This window comes from Corvus brachyrhynchos, unplaced genomic scaffold, assembly GCF_000691975.1.
Source record: "Corvus brachyrhynchos isolate BGI_N302 unplaced genomic scaffold, ASM69197v1 scaffold44, whole genome shotgun sequence".
NCBI lineage: Eukaryota > Metazoa > Chordata > Aves > Passeriformes > Corvidae > Corvus > Corvus brachyrhynchos.
Window position 1 is genome coordinate 6,238,920 of NW_008238359.1, and position 20,802 is coordinate 6,259,721.

The 20,802-nt window shown below is 38.2% G+C and overlaps 1 protein-coding gene across 1 annotated transcript in view; it reads left to right on the forward strand.

The window, feature by feature from the left end:
* TMEM135 (transmembrane protein 135) overlaps positions 1-20,802 on the forward strand; it is a 162,769-nt gene that overhangs the window by 123,554 nt on the left and 18,413 nt on the right. The window contains exons 8-10 of the mRNA XM_017735847.1: positions 19,482-19,523; positions 20,142-20,188; positions 20,795-20,802. The exon at positions 20,795-20,802 is cut by the window's right edge and continues 146 nt beyond it. Of these exons, the coding sequence (XP_017591336.1) occupies positions 19,482-19,523; positions 20,142-20,188; positions 20,795-20,802 (97 nt within the window). The remainder of the gene's footprint in view (positions 1-19,481; positions 19,524-20,141; positions 20,189-20,794) is intronic.

Below are 20,802 nucleotides of genomic sequence, written 5' to 3' on the forward strand. Positions count from 1 at the left end.
CGAATAAGTCTGATGAGTTTCTGGAATAAGGAATAAGATTTGCTTGTCAGAAGTGCAGTGCTCCTTGTTGAGAATTAGGTTTGCTTACTCTTGGTAATGGGCATGATCCTGTAGTAGAGTCTCCTTCCAGCCGTGTCTCTGTGTTGCCACAGTATGGGCACAGCATCTAACAAATTGAATCCCTGAGGACAGGTACCTCTACTAGAGGACAAGACAAAAAAGTGTGTGTGTGTGTATTATATATAGGAAGAAATTTGACAGAATTCAGTGAAATTCCACAGCTTTCTGGCATGCCATGTTGAATGGTAGGGTGGCCCACCAGATGTTCTCCAGTTTATAAAGCTCCATTTTAAAAGATATCAACAGGGAAAAAAAGTAGGTTTCTCTGATATTGGGAACCTCATTTAAGGATGAGAAAAATGTGAATGTCCCAAATTGTAATGCTTTACTGTTTCATTCTGCTCTTATCCACAAATGAATTATGGTCTTCATAATGTTTGCTTTTATGTTGTGATGGCTGCAGTCACTGACAAGCTCTTTCTCAGCTAACCTTGAGAAAAATCCTTTATCCAAATGATACCAAAGAACCAGCATCCAACAGCAAATTTTCCATCCTGTCATATTTTCTGAAATTTTATTGAGACCCATCTTGGAGAAATAAGTCAGTTTTTGCCAGTAAAGTGAATAATTCTTTTGATATGCATATATGAATTTTTGCTTATAGACATTGATGTGCAAGCTGGTGCGATATTTCAGTTTTTTAACTAACACTGGGTTCTGAAGAGTAATTTATAATGTACATTATATTTAGCTTATATAAACATCCACAGTTAGATTTTTGTATAAATGTATTACGGAGTGTGGGGGTTTTTTTCGTAAAGCACTTACAGCTCAAATAATTACAATTCATTAAAGCATTGATTAAGAAAATCTGTGGCAAATAAACTGGTAGTTTCTTGTGGCTTCATATAATTTTGTGGTATTTCCTTGAAAGTTTTGCAAAAGAGGAGACACTGTAGCTGTGGTATATCTGTTTAGAAAAATGGCTTATGCAAGTTTTAAAACTGCTGGTTTAATGAGGTTTTTAAGCAAAAAATGGTGTGATTTTCAAACTCATTGTGGATTTAAATTTGAGCTGCTTTATGCTGGCAGAATGAGGCAGTCTGAGGGGAAAAAAGGGTAAAAAATGATTTATGAGAATCTCCATTTCAAAATATAATGGATTGAATTTAATATGGGACTTTTGAAATTCATATTGTGAACATATGTTAATAGAAACTTCCCACAAAAACAGATGACAAGATGTGAAAAAGATAAGACTCAGGCAAAGTTTCTTTTTCTTAAGTGTAGCTTTTTCAGGTTAGCCTTTTAACAGACATAATTTCTGTCAGGGGAGATAACTGTAAAACTGTGTATTAGTCAAGTGAAAACCTGACCGTGGTTCGCCTGGTTTTTAAAGCAGGAAGGATGTTTGCCACAGCACTCCCTTGTGTTTCTGCTGGTCTCTTTCCTAAGGAGGCTTTGAACCCTAGAGCCAGTTTTAGTCATATTTGTAAAAGCATAAAGGCCCTAGAGATGGAGAAAATTCTGCTTTTTTCAAAACAATAAGCAGCTGTGCAGACAAGACAGCTGTGCTGGTGATCCCAGGCTCCTGGATGAGCCCAGTTCTTTGTAGACCTCAGAGAAGCGCGTGAGGGTGTTGCACTCATGGAGTATGCTTGCTGTGCACATTATGCTGGAAATCAGGCTCTGTGGATTCTTTTGCTCCTGGAAGAAATTGTTGGTTTAACTGTTCATGAAAAAAACAAAATTTATTTAACCTAACTGGTTTTAAACAACTATGCCACTCTCCTGTTGAAGTTGAATGGGGATGATAAAAAAAAAGCCCTGTAGAGTCAATAATAAAGGGCATTTAAAAATCTTGGTATTTTTCATGTCTCTGAAAGGATTACTGTTTGTGTGCACCCTTCTCAGTACAGATTTTGGTTTTTTTAACTATTAGTAGTAAAAAAGAAAAACTTCATTACTGGAAAAAGAAACTGGAAGGGAGAGAAGTTCAACAAGATCTGGTTTGATGTGCTGGCAAGTTAGGTAAAGTAGCAATTAAAATGCTCACTGTGTGCAGATACTGAAAATCTGAGTTGTGTAAGACATGACTTTGATGTATCAGTACAAAAAGTTGATTAATATTGTTTGACAAGAAGCTCAACATGTCCTGGCAATGTGCACTCAGAGCCCAGAAAGCCAACTGTGTCCTGGGCTGCATCCAAAGCAGTGTGGCCAGCAGGGCCAGGGAGGGGATTCTGCCCCTCTGCTCTGCTCTGGTCAGACCCCACCCAGAGTGCTGCATCCAGCTCTGGGGTCCCAGCACAGGCAAGATGTGGACCTGTTGGAGTGAATCCAGAGAAGAGTCATGAAGATGATCAGAGAGCTGGAGCACCTCTCCTGTGAAGACAGGCTGAGAGAGCTGGGGTTGTTCAGCCTGGAGAAGAGAGGGCTCCAGGGAGACCTTATAGCACCTGCCAGGGACTTTTTACAAGGACATGTAACGATAGAACAAGGGGGAATGGCTTTACACTGAAAGAGAATGGATTTAGTTAGATATTGGAACGAAATTATTTCTTATGAGAGTGGTGAGGCAGTGGCACAGGTTTCCCAGAGATGCTATGGATGCCTCGTCCCTGGAAGTGTTGAAGGCCAGGTTGAATGGGGCTTTGAGCACCCTTGTTTAGTGGAAGGTGTCCCTGCCTGTAATAGAGGAGTATGAACTAGATAAGCTTCTGATAGAAGCTGTTCTTTAATTGCATGATTGTTAATTCTTAGTTTCAATTAATTTGGGACACAATTTCAGTATACTTTTTAAAGTTAAGTTACTGTTTGTAACCATGCAAATTCTGTATTGGTGGAACAACAGGGAAAAAAATGTGTACAAACCTCAAAAAAACCAAACTGGGTAAGAGTCTGATAAGAGAGTCTGAGTCCTCCAGGAGGGCAAGATAAATCTGAAAAGATAAAAGGTGTCTTTCTTTCCTGCATTGTCTCTCTCTCCAACTTCAGTATACAAAACACCAGCAGATGTGTATGCACACTGCTCTTCTGTGAAAACCTCTCCTGGCAAACCAGTAGGTTTAATGAAGAGGTGCAGCATTACTCTGTCTTTTTATTTGACACCACCTCTACAGAGCCTCTTGCATCTTCACGAGCCTTCTGTGTGAGGAGAGGTGTTCCACAGCCCCCGTTACCCATGTGCAAGGCATAAGAAGGTCTGGTCTAGATCAAGCTGTATCATTTTATCAAGAGAGAGCTGACATGTATGTAACCAAGGGCTCTGTGGAGCCTCTGTGACCTGACCACATAAATATTCTGAAGCTTCACAGCATGTGCTGCTTTGCCAAGGTCGTAGCTACAGTGTTCATTAGTCATCTGGGCATCCGTGTGGTTCGCCTCTGTCAAGATGTCTTAATTCTGGAGTATTTGCCCTGATAATAGGAATGCACAACATTTTGGAGGATAACCTTCCAGAGAAGATCCCTTACATATGGGTAATTCTGTCAGTATTATAAACAAACACCAAAAAAACTTCCACAGGAACTTTTCCTGAAACACCACTGAAAGCATTTATGGTATTCCTGGTGCAGATTGCTTGTAATCAACTTTCCTTTGCTCCTTATATACTAAATTTTCTTGCACATTTTCTTCTGGCCCATAGGGATACATCATGAATCTAAAAATGAGAAAAGAATTACTGAAGTGCTCTTACTGGGATTTGACATGAGTATGACAGGCATTGGTTACTTTGTCCTTTCAAAGTGCCAGTTTTAGATACATCTGCCTGTTCTGCAAGATGTGACCCTTAAAGAGGACATGGCTCTAGGCATTTAGACCTTACCATTACTAGTAGGATTAGCAATATGGCTAAAATGTTCTTCCAAATGAAGTCCAAACTGATATTCCAGACTGCAGTGTGACCCCCAAAACTCACTTGGCTGCATTCCACAGGTCAATTTTTCGAAAGCACATTATGAAACACATTCATCACTGAATGCCATATAATGTTGTTTTACAAGCTAACAGTGCACATATTTTTATGTATTTTGAAATGTATTTATGAAAGAAATAGTTACACTTAAAATACAGAACAAATAAGTGAATATAAAAAACACCAAAACATCCTAAATCCCCAGACTCCACCCTTTGCTCCATCATAGATAAATCAACAATGTAAAATTGTTGTTTTTCTCTAGAACAAAAGTTTCACAGCTGTATTTAAAAGTATGTTGATGAAAAGTGATTCATAAGGTGAAGTAATCATTTTTATACACTGCACTTGGCAGACTCCAGCCAAATTACACCATAAAAGAAATATTATATTTGACAGCAAAGTGTTAGCGATGTGAAATTTGAGAATGAAAACTGTCTGAAGACTTACTTATGACTATGCTGCTCTCTGATGGTACCCTGTTTTTCTGACCCAACTGAGGTCAGTATGTGTTTTTTCCCATCTTTTTGAATTTAAACTTTAGATAAACTTCTAACGTCCTTGTCTTGTAAATTAATTCACGTTGGTTTGGTTTAGACATATTTGAAGGCTATTACATCTGATTCGTCTACTACAAATTGTTCACTACATAGAATTCTTACAAGCTAAATATAAAATAATTAAACTTTTAAGGTAGCCCAAAACTTGATAAGTTTTTAAACTGCATCCATTTTGTCTATTGAATTTTCATTTGAAAAGAGCGTGTGTGATTCACCAAATTGCTATGGACATAATGCTGGATGACTTAAAACTGTAACAAATAATTACAAGGATTTAACAGAATGGGATAAACCTCTTTATTCCCCTTGGCATGAGTGACTTGGGAGCAAAAGGTTGCGACCTACAGGGTCAAGAATACTATGTGGAGTGTTTGAGGGTAGTAGATTTATCAGACAATCCTATTCAGGCTCTGCTTTTCCACTGAAGTTGTCCTGATGCTCTGCAATTAGTAGACACCAGTTACCAGGGATGTTAATGCTCCTTCTGGGCTTTGTTTGTTTTGTTGTTTGTATGGAGTACTGATTAGGGCTTTTGAGTGTGGAATTCACTTGCAAGTGATTTATTTTGTATCTCTAGGATGTGTTCCAGCTGGTTTGGTTTGGGGTTTTTCTTCCCTGGGAAATCATGGTTTCAGATAGCAGCCAGAGCAGCAAACTTTAAGAAGTTACAAGAAGTTCTTTTTAATAAATATTTCTTCTTAGGATGAGAGAATTTAATTTTCTATCATGAGCTTTATTTCTATTTTTATTATCTTTCTAAAAAAAAATTTTCCAATATGTTACTTTTTTAAGCACTAAATGAAATGTTAATCATGGATTTATAAGAACCTATTGAATAAAGTTAGAAGTGAGGATGTCACTACATCTGTGTACTCGAGGAAACCCGTGGGATATTTTACAAAAGTATGTGCCCTTGCTTAAGCTTCTCATTCAGAAATTAAACCCCTATTGATACATAGAAACAGACTCCTATTCATATGTTCCATATGATTTGTAGCATCCTAATCCTTGCCATGAATCCTTTCCTTATTCTCTGCATCGTAGACTGAAACACATCAATTCAAAACATGGCTTCTTCACTTTTTTTTTAAATGTCAGCTCTTGGTTGAATACAGTTCTAATTGTTTCTTTTCACAAGTGCTGGGAGTTTCCTAAATCCTGTTGAAGAGTAGTTTATTTTCAGTTATTTAAAAACTTGTCTTCTGTGCATATAGTAAAATTTACCATGAATCTGCACATTCATGCAACTGCCTAATTTCATAAACCTTCAGTTTCTTTCACTTTTACTAGTACTTATACTTTTTACCTTCAACTGTCAGTGTATTTTGGGTGAAGCATGTAAAATACTACTGTTTTTTAAACAATGTTGTATTCTAGTAGCCAGTGGAAAATAATGAATTTAATTAAACTTTAGCAAGTAATGAGTAGAATGAAAGACCATGCAGCTGCTACCTTCTGCCTGGTTTACATACTTGTTAATAACTTACTTGACTTCAATGTAATTTTGTTGTCCTGTGGTTGCCACACTAAAGTAAAACTTTTGCTGTAGTTTCTTGCTGGATTACAAGTAAAATTCTGAAACTGTAATAATCTTTCTCACAGCTGGCTAGATTTTATAACTTTATAATAAACAATTAAAATGATACAGGTCCAAGAATTACCATCTGCCATATGAAGTTAGGAACACTGTTCACATAACGTTGATGAATATATTAAAGCAGTAAAAAACCGCCAAGAACATGCCACTAGAACTTGTATTCCTCTCCATCTAATGACTGCAAATTAAAAATTAAGCAGCCTTCTCTAATCTGCTTTCATGGCTTTGCAGCATCCAGAGCAGTCCATGAGTCAGCATCAGGTGCAGTTAGAAAAAAGACACGTTCTGGCTTGGGAAGAGATAGATGGAGGAATGTAATCCCGTGAAGAAAACAGTCCAAGTATCCTGGCTATTACTCTAAACTTTTTCATTGGAAAGCTGTCAGAGTTGAAGGAATAGTTCATGGCGTAAATCTTTTGTCTGCTGATTTCTTCCTTTCCTGTTAAAATGTGTAGTATTAGCAGGTCAAGTGGGCCAAAAATTTCCTTTGCATATTAAACTCTTTCTTTGCCATATTTAGTTTGGTGCTTCTGTTGGAATTAAAGGGACGTGTCACCGGCAATTCCTGTTTGTTTATTCTTACTAAAGTCCTATAAAGGGAGCACATCTCAGAAGCAAGACAGAGACATAAGATCTCTCTTGAAGCACTCTGTACAAGAAAACTCACAGGAAAAGGAGAGAAAGGATGGCCAGCTTAACTGGATGGGTACATGTACCGCCCACAGCTTCATAGAGTCCTTGGTCTACCAGTCACAATTGACACTGTTTCTTACAGAATGTTGACTTTGAAAAAAGCGCCGGCACAGACCAGTAGAACAGTTAATTCCTGTTGGCTGCACATTCGTATCAAACACAGAAGTAGTGGCAGATGTGCTTTCTGGCCCTCCTGCAGCTGTGTCACAGTTGTGTTCCACAGCCAAGCCAGTCATGTCCCTTCTCCAGTTGTGGATTGTGTCCACACAGATTTATTTACCTGGCTGTGCCTCTTTTCTGGTGGATAACTGAGAAGCACTGGATAACACCTTTACTTTTTCATCATGAAGTTAAGCTCCAGAACTGACCTTTACTTTTGGATAACAAACACACTGTAATGCCTTCCGTTCCCAGACCTGCTGGGATTGCAGCCACATGAAGGTTTGTTTGCCACACCATTTTTATATGACTTAATATTTTCAGCAACAACAAAGTGCATTGAGCTTGCTGGCTGAGTGTAAAATGAGGGCAAGATCAATTTTATTCTAGGAGGACAAATGGTTGCATTTGTGACTTGAACAGTAATGAACAGTTAATGAAAATTCTAATAAGAAACAGGTGAATTCAAAGTTAAAAACTTACTTTCTTGCTCTTGTTTACTATTTTTTGAGGGTTTTTTCAGCTAAAGGAACCAAGGGCTGACTGCGGCCTGATCCCTTCTGGTTCGTCATTTACTGCAGTGATACTTTGTTATCAAGGGAAAGAAACCTTCAGAACAGCTCTGGAGAATCTCCACTTTCCCTTCCCCCCTTAATAAGGTTATGCAGTTGGTTTAATTTTTGGGTATGTGAGGACATTTAAGTGAAGTGTTGGGTCTATATTTTAGACTTTTAATGTAAAATAAAAGTACTTGAAGTCATGAGAGATTGTCTTATTTGCTTCCCATTCATGTTAAAATATCTGACTTTTCAATTTTTTTTAAGTCTTCTGTAATGGAGAGTCCATGACATCCTTAAGCAATCTATTCTTAGCCATATTTTCAGATAAGATTTTTACAGAGTCTTATTGAATAAACCTTGATACAATTTTGGTCTATTCCTTCTTCTCCCATCCACAAACATGAGGAAAACAGATTATTTGCTTTACTTTGTAGCAAACTTTCATGACAAAGACTTCATCACATACTTCTATCTGCTATATTCTCTGCCCACTCCCATCTCCCTTTACCCTGTTCCCCTTTGTGATGCACAAGACAATTTATTTCAGCTGGTAAAGCTTTATAAATATCATAGAGCAAGACAATTCAGTGTTTTGCAGGTTGTAGCCTTCCTTTCTTTTGCATCCCAGATCAGATTTTGCTTTTTGATGCCTCACAGTTCTTACCCTGTATTTGTGTAGTTGATTGTTTCTGCATACATATAATGCACATGCAGTTGATGAATAGCATCCTGTTTTTTTCTGAGCCAATCTCTTCCACTTCATAAAATCATAGAATTGCGAATGGTTTGGGTTGGAAAGAGCCTTAAAGATCATCTAGTTCCTGCCTTCCACTAGACCAGGTTGCTCAAAGCCCCATCCAACCTGGCCTTGAACACTTCCACAGCTTCTCTGGGCAACCTGTAACAGTGTCTCACCACACTCACAGTAAAAAATTTTTTCCCAATATTTAATCTAAACCTACTCTCAGTTTAAATTCACTACTTCTTGTCCTAGCCTAAATGTCTGTCTAAAAAGTCCCACTCTGGCTCTCTTGTAATCTCTTTAGGTATTAGAAGGTGATATAAGGTTTCCCCAAAGTCTTCTCCAGGCTGAACAACCCCAACTCTCTCAGCCTGTCTTAATAGCCCTCGTAGCCTTTTTCTGCTCAGTATTATCTGCAGATGTAATAGGCATGTACTTTTTTCTCTGTCACCACTCTCACTACTGAAATTACTGAGTAGCAGACATCCTGGACTGGTCCTTGTGGAGTACCACTTAGTATGTCCTTCGAGTTTTTCAGGAAGCCGTTGACAACTGCTCTCTCACTACTCTTGTCTAACCAGCTTGTATTCATTCTAGATATCTTCCATTAGATGATGTTTCTGTGGTTGTTTTTAAAAGGAAATGTCACATGCTCTAGGTCTGAAGCCTGAATTAAAGTCAATAGCATATGACACACATTGCTTTGCATTCCTAGTCATTAAATGAGACCCAGTGTTACAAGGATTTTTTTTTGATAAGTGTGTGTTCATTGTTAGTCATGTCCTTGTGGTTGTCTTCCAGGTGCTTACAGTGTCTGTTTACGTATGACCTTCCTCCTTAGGAAGCCAGCTGAATTGCAGTTTTGTCTAATTCCTCCTTTCCCAGACAGTACCATAGTTGGTGTTTAGCACTGTCTTTTCTAAAAATAACTAAACATCCCAAAGTTATGTAGCTTTCTGTCATGGTTTAGCATAGTTTGGTTTTTTAGTAAAGAAGGCTCCATCGCTACAGAAGTGATTCTCTTGCAAAGAGGTGCTTACAGTTTCCTCTATGACCTGACAGAACCTATCAACTGGCTAGTTTGAATATTGGCAACTTTTTAAGCCACTTAAGAGGTCACTTTGGTGGATCACAATCAGTCTGTGCCTGGCCTTCTCTAGGAATGCTGGGAAAATTCAGATTATGGTACATATTTTGTAGTTGACAAAAGCAGCTGTGGTATATTTACAAAGTGAAATAATTGTGGGTGGTTTTATTGATCTCTTAAAGGATACCAACAGCATTTAACTTCCCAGCAATAATTTTTGGAAGATTATTTTCAAAAATACTGTGCTCTTGCTTAAATTAGTTAACTGCAGAAAGTATTCTGTATAATAAATTTTATTTTTCTTCATATTTCTGAGGAAATGTGTTTTATCAGGATGGGTATATACTTTCTTGGTATGGAGTTGATGTTTTCTTAAAAATTGTTTTTTCAAAAAATCAAGATTGGAAGCAGTACAGATGTTTAGAAGCCACATTTATGTGATTATTAGAAGAAGAAAGGACAAGAATTGTCCATCACAGAAGTGACACATCCTCCCTCTGACTGTGACCTGTAGGCGTGGGCTGTGTGTCAGGTCACTCTAGGTCTCATGGCCAGTCTCTCAAGTTGGTCTTTTTGGTTTGTTTGGGGTTTTTTTGGTGATGCAACTTTCTATTCCAAATATTGCACCTGGATGTGCAGCACTAAAAATATGACCTAACTGATCAGCACTGTAGTAATTTAAAATAAAACTGTTACGTTAGAGTAAAATGTGGTCTGTTTCTAAAGTATAAGCCAGCAAGGGAGTTACTCAGGAGTGAATTTCTGTGGTTGCGCTGAAATTTGGTTTTCAAAATAGTGTTTTCTTGAGGCTGTGCACAAACATTGTATTCACTCTGTGGTTCTTCCAGCACAGATTTTACATTTTAATGTCTTTACAAGACTTCTTATGGTACTTACAAACATCAGAAGCAAATACCACAGCATTCAAGCTGGAGATGTGGGTGTAAACTCTAGGTAAATCTGTATGGGGCAGTTATCATCACAAGGAAACAGAAGTTGAATTTCAACAAACTTTGAAATGGTCATTTAGTTTGTGTGTAACAACCAGCTGATGTTGTCCTAATGCTTATGGCTAAATACTTGTAACAGTCTCGATGATTTTGGCAACATTCTGCATTATACGGAATTAAGAATATTTCTGAGTAATAGAGTGAAGATCTCAATTCAAGTCAATGTATTAAAAATAACTCACTGATCTTCACTCTCTATCCTAGCTCAGTAATGGCGTGGCACATTCAGAATGATTGCTAATTTCTTTAGAATATTTTTATAGCTTTTCATTTCATTATAAATTTATTTGGATAATATATTTTATTAAATGTCAGCGATAGGGTTAATAAGTATAAAAATATAAATGGATTTTCTCCTTTTAATCACATTTTCCCCAAATTGAAACAAAGCAAACAGCCAAACCTTTCCCTCAAATCCAATTACAGGATCATTTAGGAAAATCAAATGTTGTATCCATTTCTCTTGAATGCTTGAATTAATCATTCAGTGGGAGAGGTTTAGCTCACTAAAATTTTTAATTATCTGCAAATAGCATTAAGTATGTTTACAGAAAACAGTTCCAACAAATTTAACCTCTTACTTTTTCTTTTCTCTTTTTTTCTTTTTTTTCAATTGCAGAGAGCTGGTAGAAAAAGCCAGAGGAAAATTTGGCAGTAGATAAATTTAGCACAGGTCCCCTTCTAAGATAGAATCACTGCAGGTGCCTCCATTATTTGATAATGAGCAAAACCCGTTGTCGGTTTGAGATTATTTGTTTTTTAATCTCATAACAGCATGTCCCTTTAGTGACTGACTCATTGTTCTAACAACAATGAGCCAGCATCAGTGCAGCCCTGGTTCCAGAGGTGGACGTGGGTTTGTACACGTGTTGAGGTACATTTCTCTGTGTCCTCATGCCTCTAGAGACAATTTGAGTTTCCATCTTCATGTCTCCAGGGGTTTTTTTACATTTCCTATTTTTGTTCTGTGCCTGAAAGAGTGTTTGGGTTTTGCTGTAACAGAAGGTTACTGTTTTTTGATAAAACACTTGTAAGGAAAAGGTCAAAATTGGATAGTGGAAAAATTACATCACTTCGCAAAATTGAACAAATCAATTGAACTAAGTAGTTAAATCCTTAACTTCATTGTTTAGTCAGCTTTTTTAATTGCTTGGAGAACTGTATTCAGCTCTGAAGTCCTCAGCACAGGAAAGACATGGACCTGTTGGAGCAGGTTCAGAGGAGGCCACGAAGATGATCAGAGGGCTGGATCACCTTTCCTGAATTGGGGTTGCTCAGCCTGGAGAAGAGAGGGCTCCTGGGAGACCCTAGAGCACCTTCTAGTACCTAAAGGGGATTTATAAGAAGGGTGGCAACAGACTTTTTAATAGAATCTGTAGTGACAGGACAAGGGTTAATGGTTTTAAGCTAAAAGGGTAGATTTAGACTGGATATAAAAGATAATCTTTTTATTATAAGGGTGGTGAACTGGCAGAAGTTGCCCAGACAGGTGGTAGATATCCCATCCCTGAAAACATTCAAAGCCAGGCTGGATGCAGTTCTGAGCAACCTGATCCCTGGCGGGGGCGTTGGACTAGAGGCTCTTTAAAGGTCCCTTCCCCCCATACTGTTCTATGGTTCTGTGTTGGCTTCTTCTATTAGCTGTGTGAGGCAGGGGCTTTCATGAAGGATCTTGAGATGGGAACATGGCCACCTGAATGATTCAGTTGCTGCTCCTGAGCCCACAGCACAGCATTTTTGGTACACAGAGATATGGAATGTCTGCATCCAGCTAAAATAACAAAATTTTTTGGGTTGTTTTTAAGACCTTTTAAGACAAATTCCACTTACTGGAATTGCAGTTACTTGCACATTTCAGAAAGTGCTAATCTCTGAAGAAATGAGAGCATTTTAAGTAGTAGGATAATTAACATCACTAGAAATCTGATTTCAATTTGACAATAAAACAGGAAACTTGATTAACAGTCAGATGTGAAGTGTTGATTGATAGCAGCTTTGGTTTACAGCCCTGAATCCAGTATTGTAATTTAGCTACAATAAAAGCAGCTTTCTTTTCAATTGCAGTATCACATTCTTCACAGAATTACAGAATTTTTCTTCCAAAATGTAATTCCCTGGATTTACATGCGAGCTTGTGGGACCATAGTTCACTGTTGACTACATGGTTTGTCATTTCCATGCACCTTTTCTTTCCAAGTACTGAAAGTGATGCATTCAACTTAGGTCAAGAAAAAAAAAATGTACGTCCTCCATGGTGCTAATCTCACCATTCTCATTGAATGTTGTCCCTACTTATTCTTTCCTTGTTCATTTACTGTTTTATAAAATATGGTTTTATATTCACTGCGTCTAATGGTTGCAAAACCATGGCCTTTTCAAAAGATCATTTTGTGCTTCAGGCACAATTAACAGAAATGCCATGGATACATTCTTTAATGTTTTATTTAAACATGCAAAAGTTAACTATCTGATTTGGAAACACAAGTTATGAGACTTTTGACTGAATTTTGATCCTGGCTACATTTGCACATTTAAAAGTTTGAAGTATAATTTTCATTAACTACAGCTCTTCTGATTTCAGTTTTTTTTAATGTGACTTCTGACATGTTTTCCAAAAGCTGCATGTTGTCCATGGGGTACAAGATTAGATTTTGCTTATAAAATTTTGCTTATAATTATTTTAATTAAATTTTAATAATTTATTTTAATTTTGCTTATAATTGCACCTTATAATTTTTTCATAGTTCTGGCTTGAATAGGTAAGACCTGTGTGTAAAGATAAAAAGAAAATATATGTTTAATCCAGAAATGGGGAAATTCAGGGGAGAGAGAATCTGGGTATGGGTAGTTTCTTTCCCATAAATTTGCCTCTGGATTGCCTCTGTGCAAGTTGTGCCTCATGATGCTACTGAGTCTCGGAGGAGGCAGCTGTTGGTGCAGTGGTGATGTTCTCTGCCTGTAGCTGGAGTTGGTTCTCCTGGGGTTATGTCGTCCAGTGTGCTGGGGCCTCCTTCCTGACCCTGGGAGGGAGGAGGGGAAGAAAAGGCTTTCCATCAGTTTTTCCATCCCAGTCCTGTGAGAGTAGAGGAAGAGAGAAGCATGGGGGTTGAGCAAGCAGCTGTGTGGTGTGTAGCTGACTGCCAGGTTAAACCACACCACCATCTATGATGGAAGCTTACTGTGATTTGATCTCCTGTGCCTCACATAGATCTAGAAAGGAAGCTCCTTTGTGCTTATGTGCTACTCAGCTGCAAGGAGTGTTTTTTATCTGAAAGAATTGCATCTAAATACCTCTCTGTTTCCCAAGTAGCATGCTGCAATCTTAGATTTGGTGCACTTTATTTCTGATGAGAAAATATATAAGCAAGGTAGTCTTTCTTTTTTAATATAATGTGAGAAATATAAATAATTCCTGAAGTCAGAATACTCTTGTATAACCATATCTACAGAGATTTTTAGGATTCAGTTTCCCACAGATTTATTTTAATTAGGACAAAAATGTCTTCCCGCATCCTCATCATAAACCACTGACACCTTGACGCATTTAGACATTGAGATTAGCGCAAAAATCAAGTTGTTCTTTGGTTGCTGAGAAGGATCTAGATAGTCTTCAGACAGCTGGAAAGTTCACCACAACTAAATAAGGACAAGTCAAAATAGATTTTGTAGTGTGTCCAATCATAATGCTTAGAAATAAGATTTTCTACTTAAAAGTGTAAATCTGTGTTCCTCCACTGGGCAACATACTAGTGATAGACATTTCTGAACAACCTTTGGTTTTGGTTTTCTTCGTCATACCGGATTGGACTATATTAGCTCTTATTTTATATCCAGAGATATAAAATACTTCATTTTAAAGTAATATTTTTCTACATAGTTGCGTCACTGAGGGAAGTCTGACTGGTTTGGAATTGTTCTTGGATCTCAGAGCCTTTTGGGAAACTAGTATTTCCAAAATGTGATTTTATGTTGCAGTCATCACATAAACAAATTAGTCTCAAAACTGCTTAGAACTGAACTTGAACTAATTCTTTCATTTCTGTGATTCAGGATGATTAAGCATGTGTGTCTGAGTCTTGAATTTATTTATAATCCTGTTTTTCAGTGGTGCTTGCTCTGCGCTTTCAGTCTTGTAGCCACAACCCACTTGATTAGCATGGTGTCAGTCCATGAAGAAGTATTGATGAATTATTTTTTAAGAAAAAGAAATGAGCTTTTGAGAATAACATTTAAAGGACAGTTGGGGGGAAATATGAAAGAGAAGCTCAACTTGTAGGAAGAAAGGATAAAAGATGGAAAAGAAAGAAGAGAAATGGATATAGAAGATACCTCAGAAAAATGGCACCTGTTGCAGTTGACTTTTAACACTGGGGAGAGGATGAGAAATGAATCATTTAAGATCATGGAATCCAACTGAAAAACAGGAGGGAGGTATAGTAACCTCTCTAAGCAACTTAAAACAGAAAATGGATTATCCTCTAGAGATCAGCATAGGTCACAAAATACTGTAGATAGCCTTTAATTCCTAAAAGCAAGGGATTTAATAGCAAGGGCTATGGCTGGCATGTCCAGACAGTCACATTTCATCACTATGATTCTCCCTCTTCCATAAAGAAGACACTGGAAACCTGGACCCCCAACCAGTCTTCACGGGCAGAGGTGTTGCAGTAATATGCTAACACATGTCCTGTGCTTGAAGTGCTTCCTTCCCACATGGCCATAATGAGAGCTCTGCATATAGGAGTTTCTAATTTGCTCTTAGCCTGAAGGATAACATAAGCACTGTGGGGATGTTGTTAAGTGTGGCTTGTTGTTACTACTGTGAGCTGCTTTCTGCTTACCAGTTCCGTGGGCGAAAAGTGATGTTCCCTCAGAAGGTTTCTGGTGCAGTGTATGTCAATTGGTCACAGAAAATCTTGAGAAGAGCTATGACAAGACATACTAATAAAAAAACCCAAATCATAATTGCTGGCATCCAGCCTTAAAGTTCAGTGTGGGAAATTCTTCTTGCAGGATGGAGGGAGAGTACAGTAAACTCGTGTACAGCACCTCTTTACATATACAAACATAATTACAGTTAGTTCGTGTCTTGTTGGAAGTATAGCTTGTATCAAGCCTTGGCTCTATTCCACTTTTGCTGTTTTCTTTATGAAAAAATAAATGTGTGTGGCCGTAAGTTAAATTTATCTTATAAATACGCATGATTAAAATCGACCCTATTTGCTCATGTGCCAGAATAGTCCCAGCAGGGGAATTTTGAGAACCCAAATTTATTGCTTTGGCTCCTTGATTCTTCTGCTCCTTCGGCTCCAACCAGGGCTCTGGCCAAACAAAAGCTGGAACAGAGTAGAGCATTTCTGCTGTGTAGTCAGGTACATTCTGCCAGCAGGGACAGCTGGCAAAGTCACTGGTGCTCTTGGCTTTGTACCAGGGACAATCCCCTCTGATGGGAAAATGTAACCAAATTATGCACCATTTAAATTACTGCTTGCTGGGCAAAAACCAGTGTTGATCTCCTGCAGCATGGGATTTGGTCCCTGGGACTTTCAGGGTGGTGGGAAACACAGAGTAGTAGAATGGTTTGGTTTGGAAAGAACCTTAACGATCGTCATAGGCCAGGACACCTTCCACTAGATGAGGTTGTTCAAAGACCAGTCCAACCTGGCCTTGAACACTGCCAGGGGTGGGGCATCCACAGCTGCTCTGGGCAACGTGTGCCTCATCACCCTCACTGTGAAGAATTTCTTCCTAATACCTAATCTAAACCTGTCCTCTCAGTGTGAATCCTTTCCCCCTTGTCCTATCGCTACGTGCCCTTGCAGAAAGGTAGGTGAGCTACGCTGAGTTCTTCTGATGCCATACAACTCTGTTATCCCAGGCTTGGCAAGTTGAATAGTACCCTAAAAAAACCCCTTACAATTCACTGTTTAAGGTTTTTCCCATCCCAGCAGTGTCTGCAGTGCTGGGCACATGTAATGCATTGTACTAGGCTCATTTGAAGCTTGAGTGGCTCATGGGGGTCAGCAGCAGAGTGCAGGCTTTTTCACCCCTTGAGCAATGAAGCATTGAGTAAAAGTTATTATAACCAATTAGTGGTGGCATTATTATTACCAATTAGTGGCTGTATGAAGCAAATCATTACTCTTAGTTCAGTTATTAGCAGCCAGGTGTTCATGAAACGTGCCATGTGCAGCCAGTGTTGTACCTCAGCAGTCACTGCTGAGGCCAGTCACTGAATTTGTGATGTCTCTCTGTAAGGGGGTTGTCACACACACCCCCTGCCCCCAAAAAGAAGTGTGTTTCACATCAGTGCATAGGTTTTTTTGGTTGCTGCCAGTGTTGTGTACCTAGTGAGTGAATAAAAAAGGTCATTTCAATCTCTAGACTGGCATTCTGAAACCTTTAATATAGTGAATTCATGATTAATGATGTAAAGCAAAAAATTTGAATTCCAGTTTTCTTGTTGGTTGCTGCTTCATTCATCAGAACAAAATGGCCATGCCAGAGAAGGGGAGTTACAGTACAAATTACTCTTGACTGCAAATATTGTTTCTCTAGGACTCCTGTTTATAGAACAGCATAATAAGCAGTATTTCCACACACCCATTAGTTATGCAGAATGACTTTACAGAAGACAGTTTAGACAGCAAGCAACACTAATTAAATTCTATCGAAGAGCTTAATTGCACCTTTAACTTTTTTAAAATTAAATAGGAAGTTAAGGGGGAAAAAATTCTAATTGTGTCTTTAGCATCACTTCCTTATTGAACTACATATTTAACTTTGATTAATTTTTCAGGGAGATTCATGGCTGTAGCTCTATAAATACACAGAACAACTAAAAAAATAAGAAAAGTAAGCATAGCTAATAAAGATCCAATACACGAAATAGTTTCTGCATAGAATTGACTTTTATTGTGTAATTAGAATAGGCATTAGAAATATTTTTTGTTTCTTGGAGAAAAAAGTAGGGGGTTGGAGTGCTAGTTTCTCTTTTGGTGATTCAGATGTCTTCTGATTTCCAATATTAGTGAAGAAATTTTCTTTGAGGTCAATTCAAAGGAAATGAATTGTAGGATAGCATCCATCAGGGTGCTTTGAGCACAGCTGGGCAGGGACATCTGGTGGTGCAGTAAAGGAATCATTGAACACTTGCAACTGGAAGTGCAGTTGCACTGGAATGATTAAGGAAAAAACATAATTATGGTCATACTGTGATTACTTTTCTGTTCCAATATTATTCCACAAACACATGCGTGTTTAGATTGGGGTTTGTGTATGGTTTTAATTTACTGGAAAAGTAGAAACTAAAGCCCTATTCTTGAGCTGGCAGCATGCAGGCATAATGTGTTGGACTCCCTTCACTCAAAGGGCATTTAACCTACAGTCCGCTGCAGGTTTAAAATCAGACTTAAGAAACTGGACTGTGCTTCTGTGGATGGAGCAGGGTATATGTTAAACCTGTGCATTTGGACTCTGTACTTCTGCCAGTGATTCACTGTGATCTCTGGGCTAAACTGATTTCAGTTGCTTCAGTCCATCATTTAATTTTCAACCCATTTTTGAGTCCATCTTTCTGTAAGAGTGCTGTGATAGTGCTTCAGCTTTTGAACTGTGTGTATGGGTAAAGAATCATAAAAAATACAATTACTACATATCTTTGGTTTCAAAGTTCTGTGTTAATTAAAGATACAGTGAGCAATTTTATTTGTATGTATTTACCTTGAACCCCTAGAGATCAAAATATGTGACCAATATTTTAACTGCTGTAATTTTAAAAGACAAAGTCTTTGCCATGAATTTTTTGATGCTGTGTGCAACTGTGCCTGATACTTATTGTGCACATGTTGACAAAACCAAGTCCTTGGAACCATACATGTTGAAGGTCATACCCTTGGGAAGAGTTTCCCAGGAGTGTTTAGTGCTGTGATGTCTTACCACCTCTGCAGCAGGCACTCCCCTTCATTTGTGAACATCTTTGATCTTGTTAAGTTTTTCCTGCTGTTTGTGTATATCCAGCCATTGGTAGTACATGTTGACCACTCATGGAGCCTTCTGAGAGGTGGTGTCACCTGCTCTAGGAGGGTGTGGGCACAGCACTTCCAGGGACAACATGGTCTCTGCAGGTGGAAGGCAAAGGGTTTTCTTCATCTGCTTGTGTTTGCAAAGCTTTTGTGACTGTTGGCCTGTCTCCCCTTAGAGTAGGTGTCCTCTTGAAATAGCAGTGTTGATAATTTACTAGTTTGTGCTTTGTGTATTGTGTCAGGAATGCATTTTTATCATCATGTATTCCCCATGCAATTCTATAAAAAGAAAAGGGGAAAAAACACAAGTACCTTCTCTCTCCTATGCTACCAAAATGGCTTTTCAGGAGGAATCAGTAACAGCTGCAAGCTTCAGCTCTTCTCATTGTATCCTGGACAGAAAAAAAGTCAATAACCTAAATCTTTCATAGCCAAATATGGGCTCCTTGTTGTCGTCATTCGTCACACAAGGAACCCTATAGTTGGTAAGAACAGATATATATATATAAAATCAAGCTCAGAATCAGAGCAACCACTGTATAATTGAAAAACTGAGACTTACAGATTAAGTCACCTTAAAGTAAGGAGCTGCAGAGATCAGCGCTTTGCAAAGTACAACAATTTATCTCAAAGTCAGAAAATCTATTCCCTGCAGCTTTTCACAAGAGAATGGGTGTTTCATTGAGATCCAACCCTCCTTTCTCTCCTTGCAGCAAAACTTCAGTTTTGTTAAACTCATCATGACTACTTTTCCATAAAGCAACAGTTCTTTGTCATCTTGCATTGTCACCCTAGTGGTTCTGTCACCATCCTTTAAAAGTTTATCCCCTGTTGGTTTGGATAAAAAAGAGAAGCACTGGCATTTGATACTGTATCCTTTGTTTCAGAGATGTCCCAAGGCTGTGGTGACAACTGGGAATCAAGGATAGCCACAGAGTTGCTACAAATGTGCTGGTTTTTGTAAATGAAAAGCTGGTGTTCCTCTGCAGCCCTTCTATGTGATATTTAATCTGTAAAACTTTATGTTGCAAACAGCCATTATAGAGAAATCTGTTGGTTTTATCTTTCAGGTGCAAAGATGGCTTGAAAGGGTTTACATACTCTGCACTAAAGTAAGTAAAGTTTCTGTGACTATGTAAGACAAGATTTTGAGGAATCATGCACAGGGGCAGCTGCATTGTAAGAAGAGTATTCCTAAGAAATATCATGCTGCTCTAAAATTTTTCCAACTTTCAGGTATACAACATATTTTGAAGAAGGCATAATCATAGAATCATTTGGGTTGGAAAAGACTTCTAATGTCATCCAGTCCAACCTTTAACCCAACACTACCAGGTCCACCACTAAACCATGTCCCCACATGCCACATCTACATGTCTTTTCAATACCTTCAGGAACGGTGACTCCACCACTTCCTGGGCAGCCTGTTCCAATGCCTGACAATCATTTCAGTGAAGCAATCTTTCTAATATCCAATCTAAACCTCCTCTGGTGCAACTTGAGGCAGTTTCCTCTTGTATGCTAGAAAGAGAGAAATCCCTTTGTATTTGGGACTGTTGTTCAAGAAAACTCAGACATATGATTGCATGTTTTTGAAGGAGTGCTAATCTCCTGTCCTTCTAAAACTTGAAAAAAATAAGTTTCTAAAACTGGGATTCATGATAACCCATGTTTTCCTGGAAGCAAATGGCTGCTGTGTGTTTATCTGGAGGTTATTTGCTACATTACAGAGTGACAAAGTTTTTATACCTTCATTACCCACAGCAAGACTGCCATGGTACAGTGTAACTTGGATTATAGTGCATAGTGTTAGGGAACATCTTGCCATTGTGTCCTCCCTTGCCCTTGATACACAGTAATTCTACACCTAAGATGAGCCAATATATTGACAATATCAACTTGGTGAAGAAAGAAGGCTGAAGATGAGGCCAAGCAAAACAAAGCTGTTGCTTTCAGTGGGAGCAGAAACATTTTGGAGATTCTGCAAAATAGATATTTTATAAAAATATTGTAGTAATTATCAACCTTTACGTGACCCCATTTTGCTGGAGATAATTGAGATATTTCAAGTGCCTTTTTGTATTCTTATTTAGTGTTCTTCCCTTGTCTGAGAGATGGACTTCCCTATTAATGTTTTTCTTTTTAGTTTTAAAAAATTCCTGGCATCAATTGTATCCTCTAGCTGAAATATATCTTTAAATATATGTCAGTGGAGTGATCCTCTCTGAAGAAGTACGAGGTTTGGTAGCTGTATAAGATGGGTTTTTACAGACCTGGGAGTCTGTAAAAATTAAACTGGTCTAAGACTTAGAGGCTTATACAGGGCTTCATGTATTTGTTTATTTATGTAATTGGTTTGTTCTGTTTTGCTTTTTTCTTTCAGGTTCATTG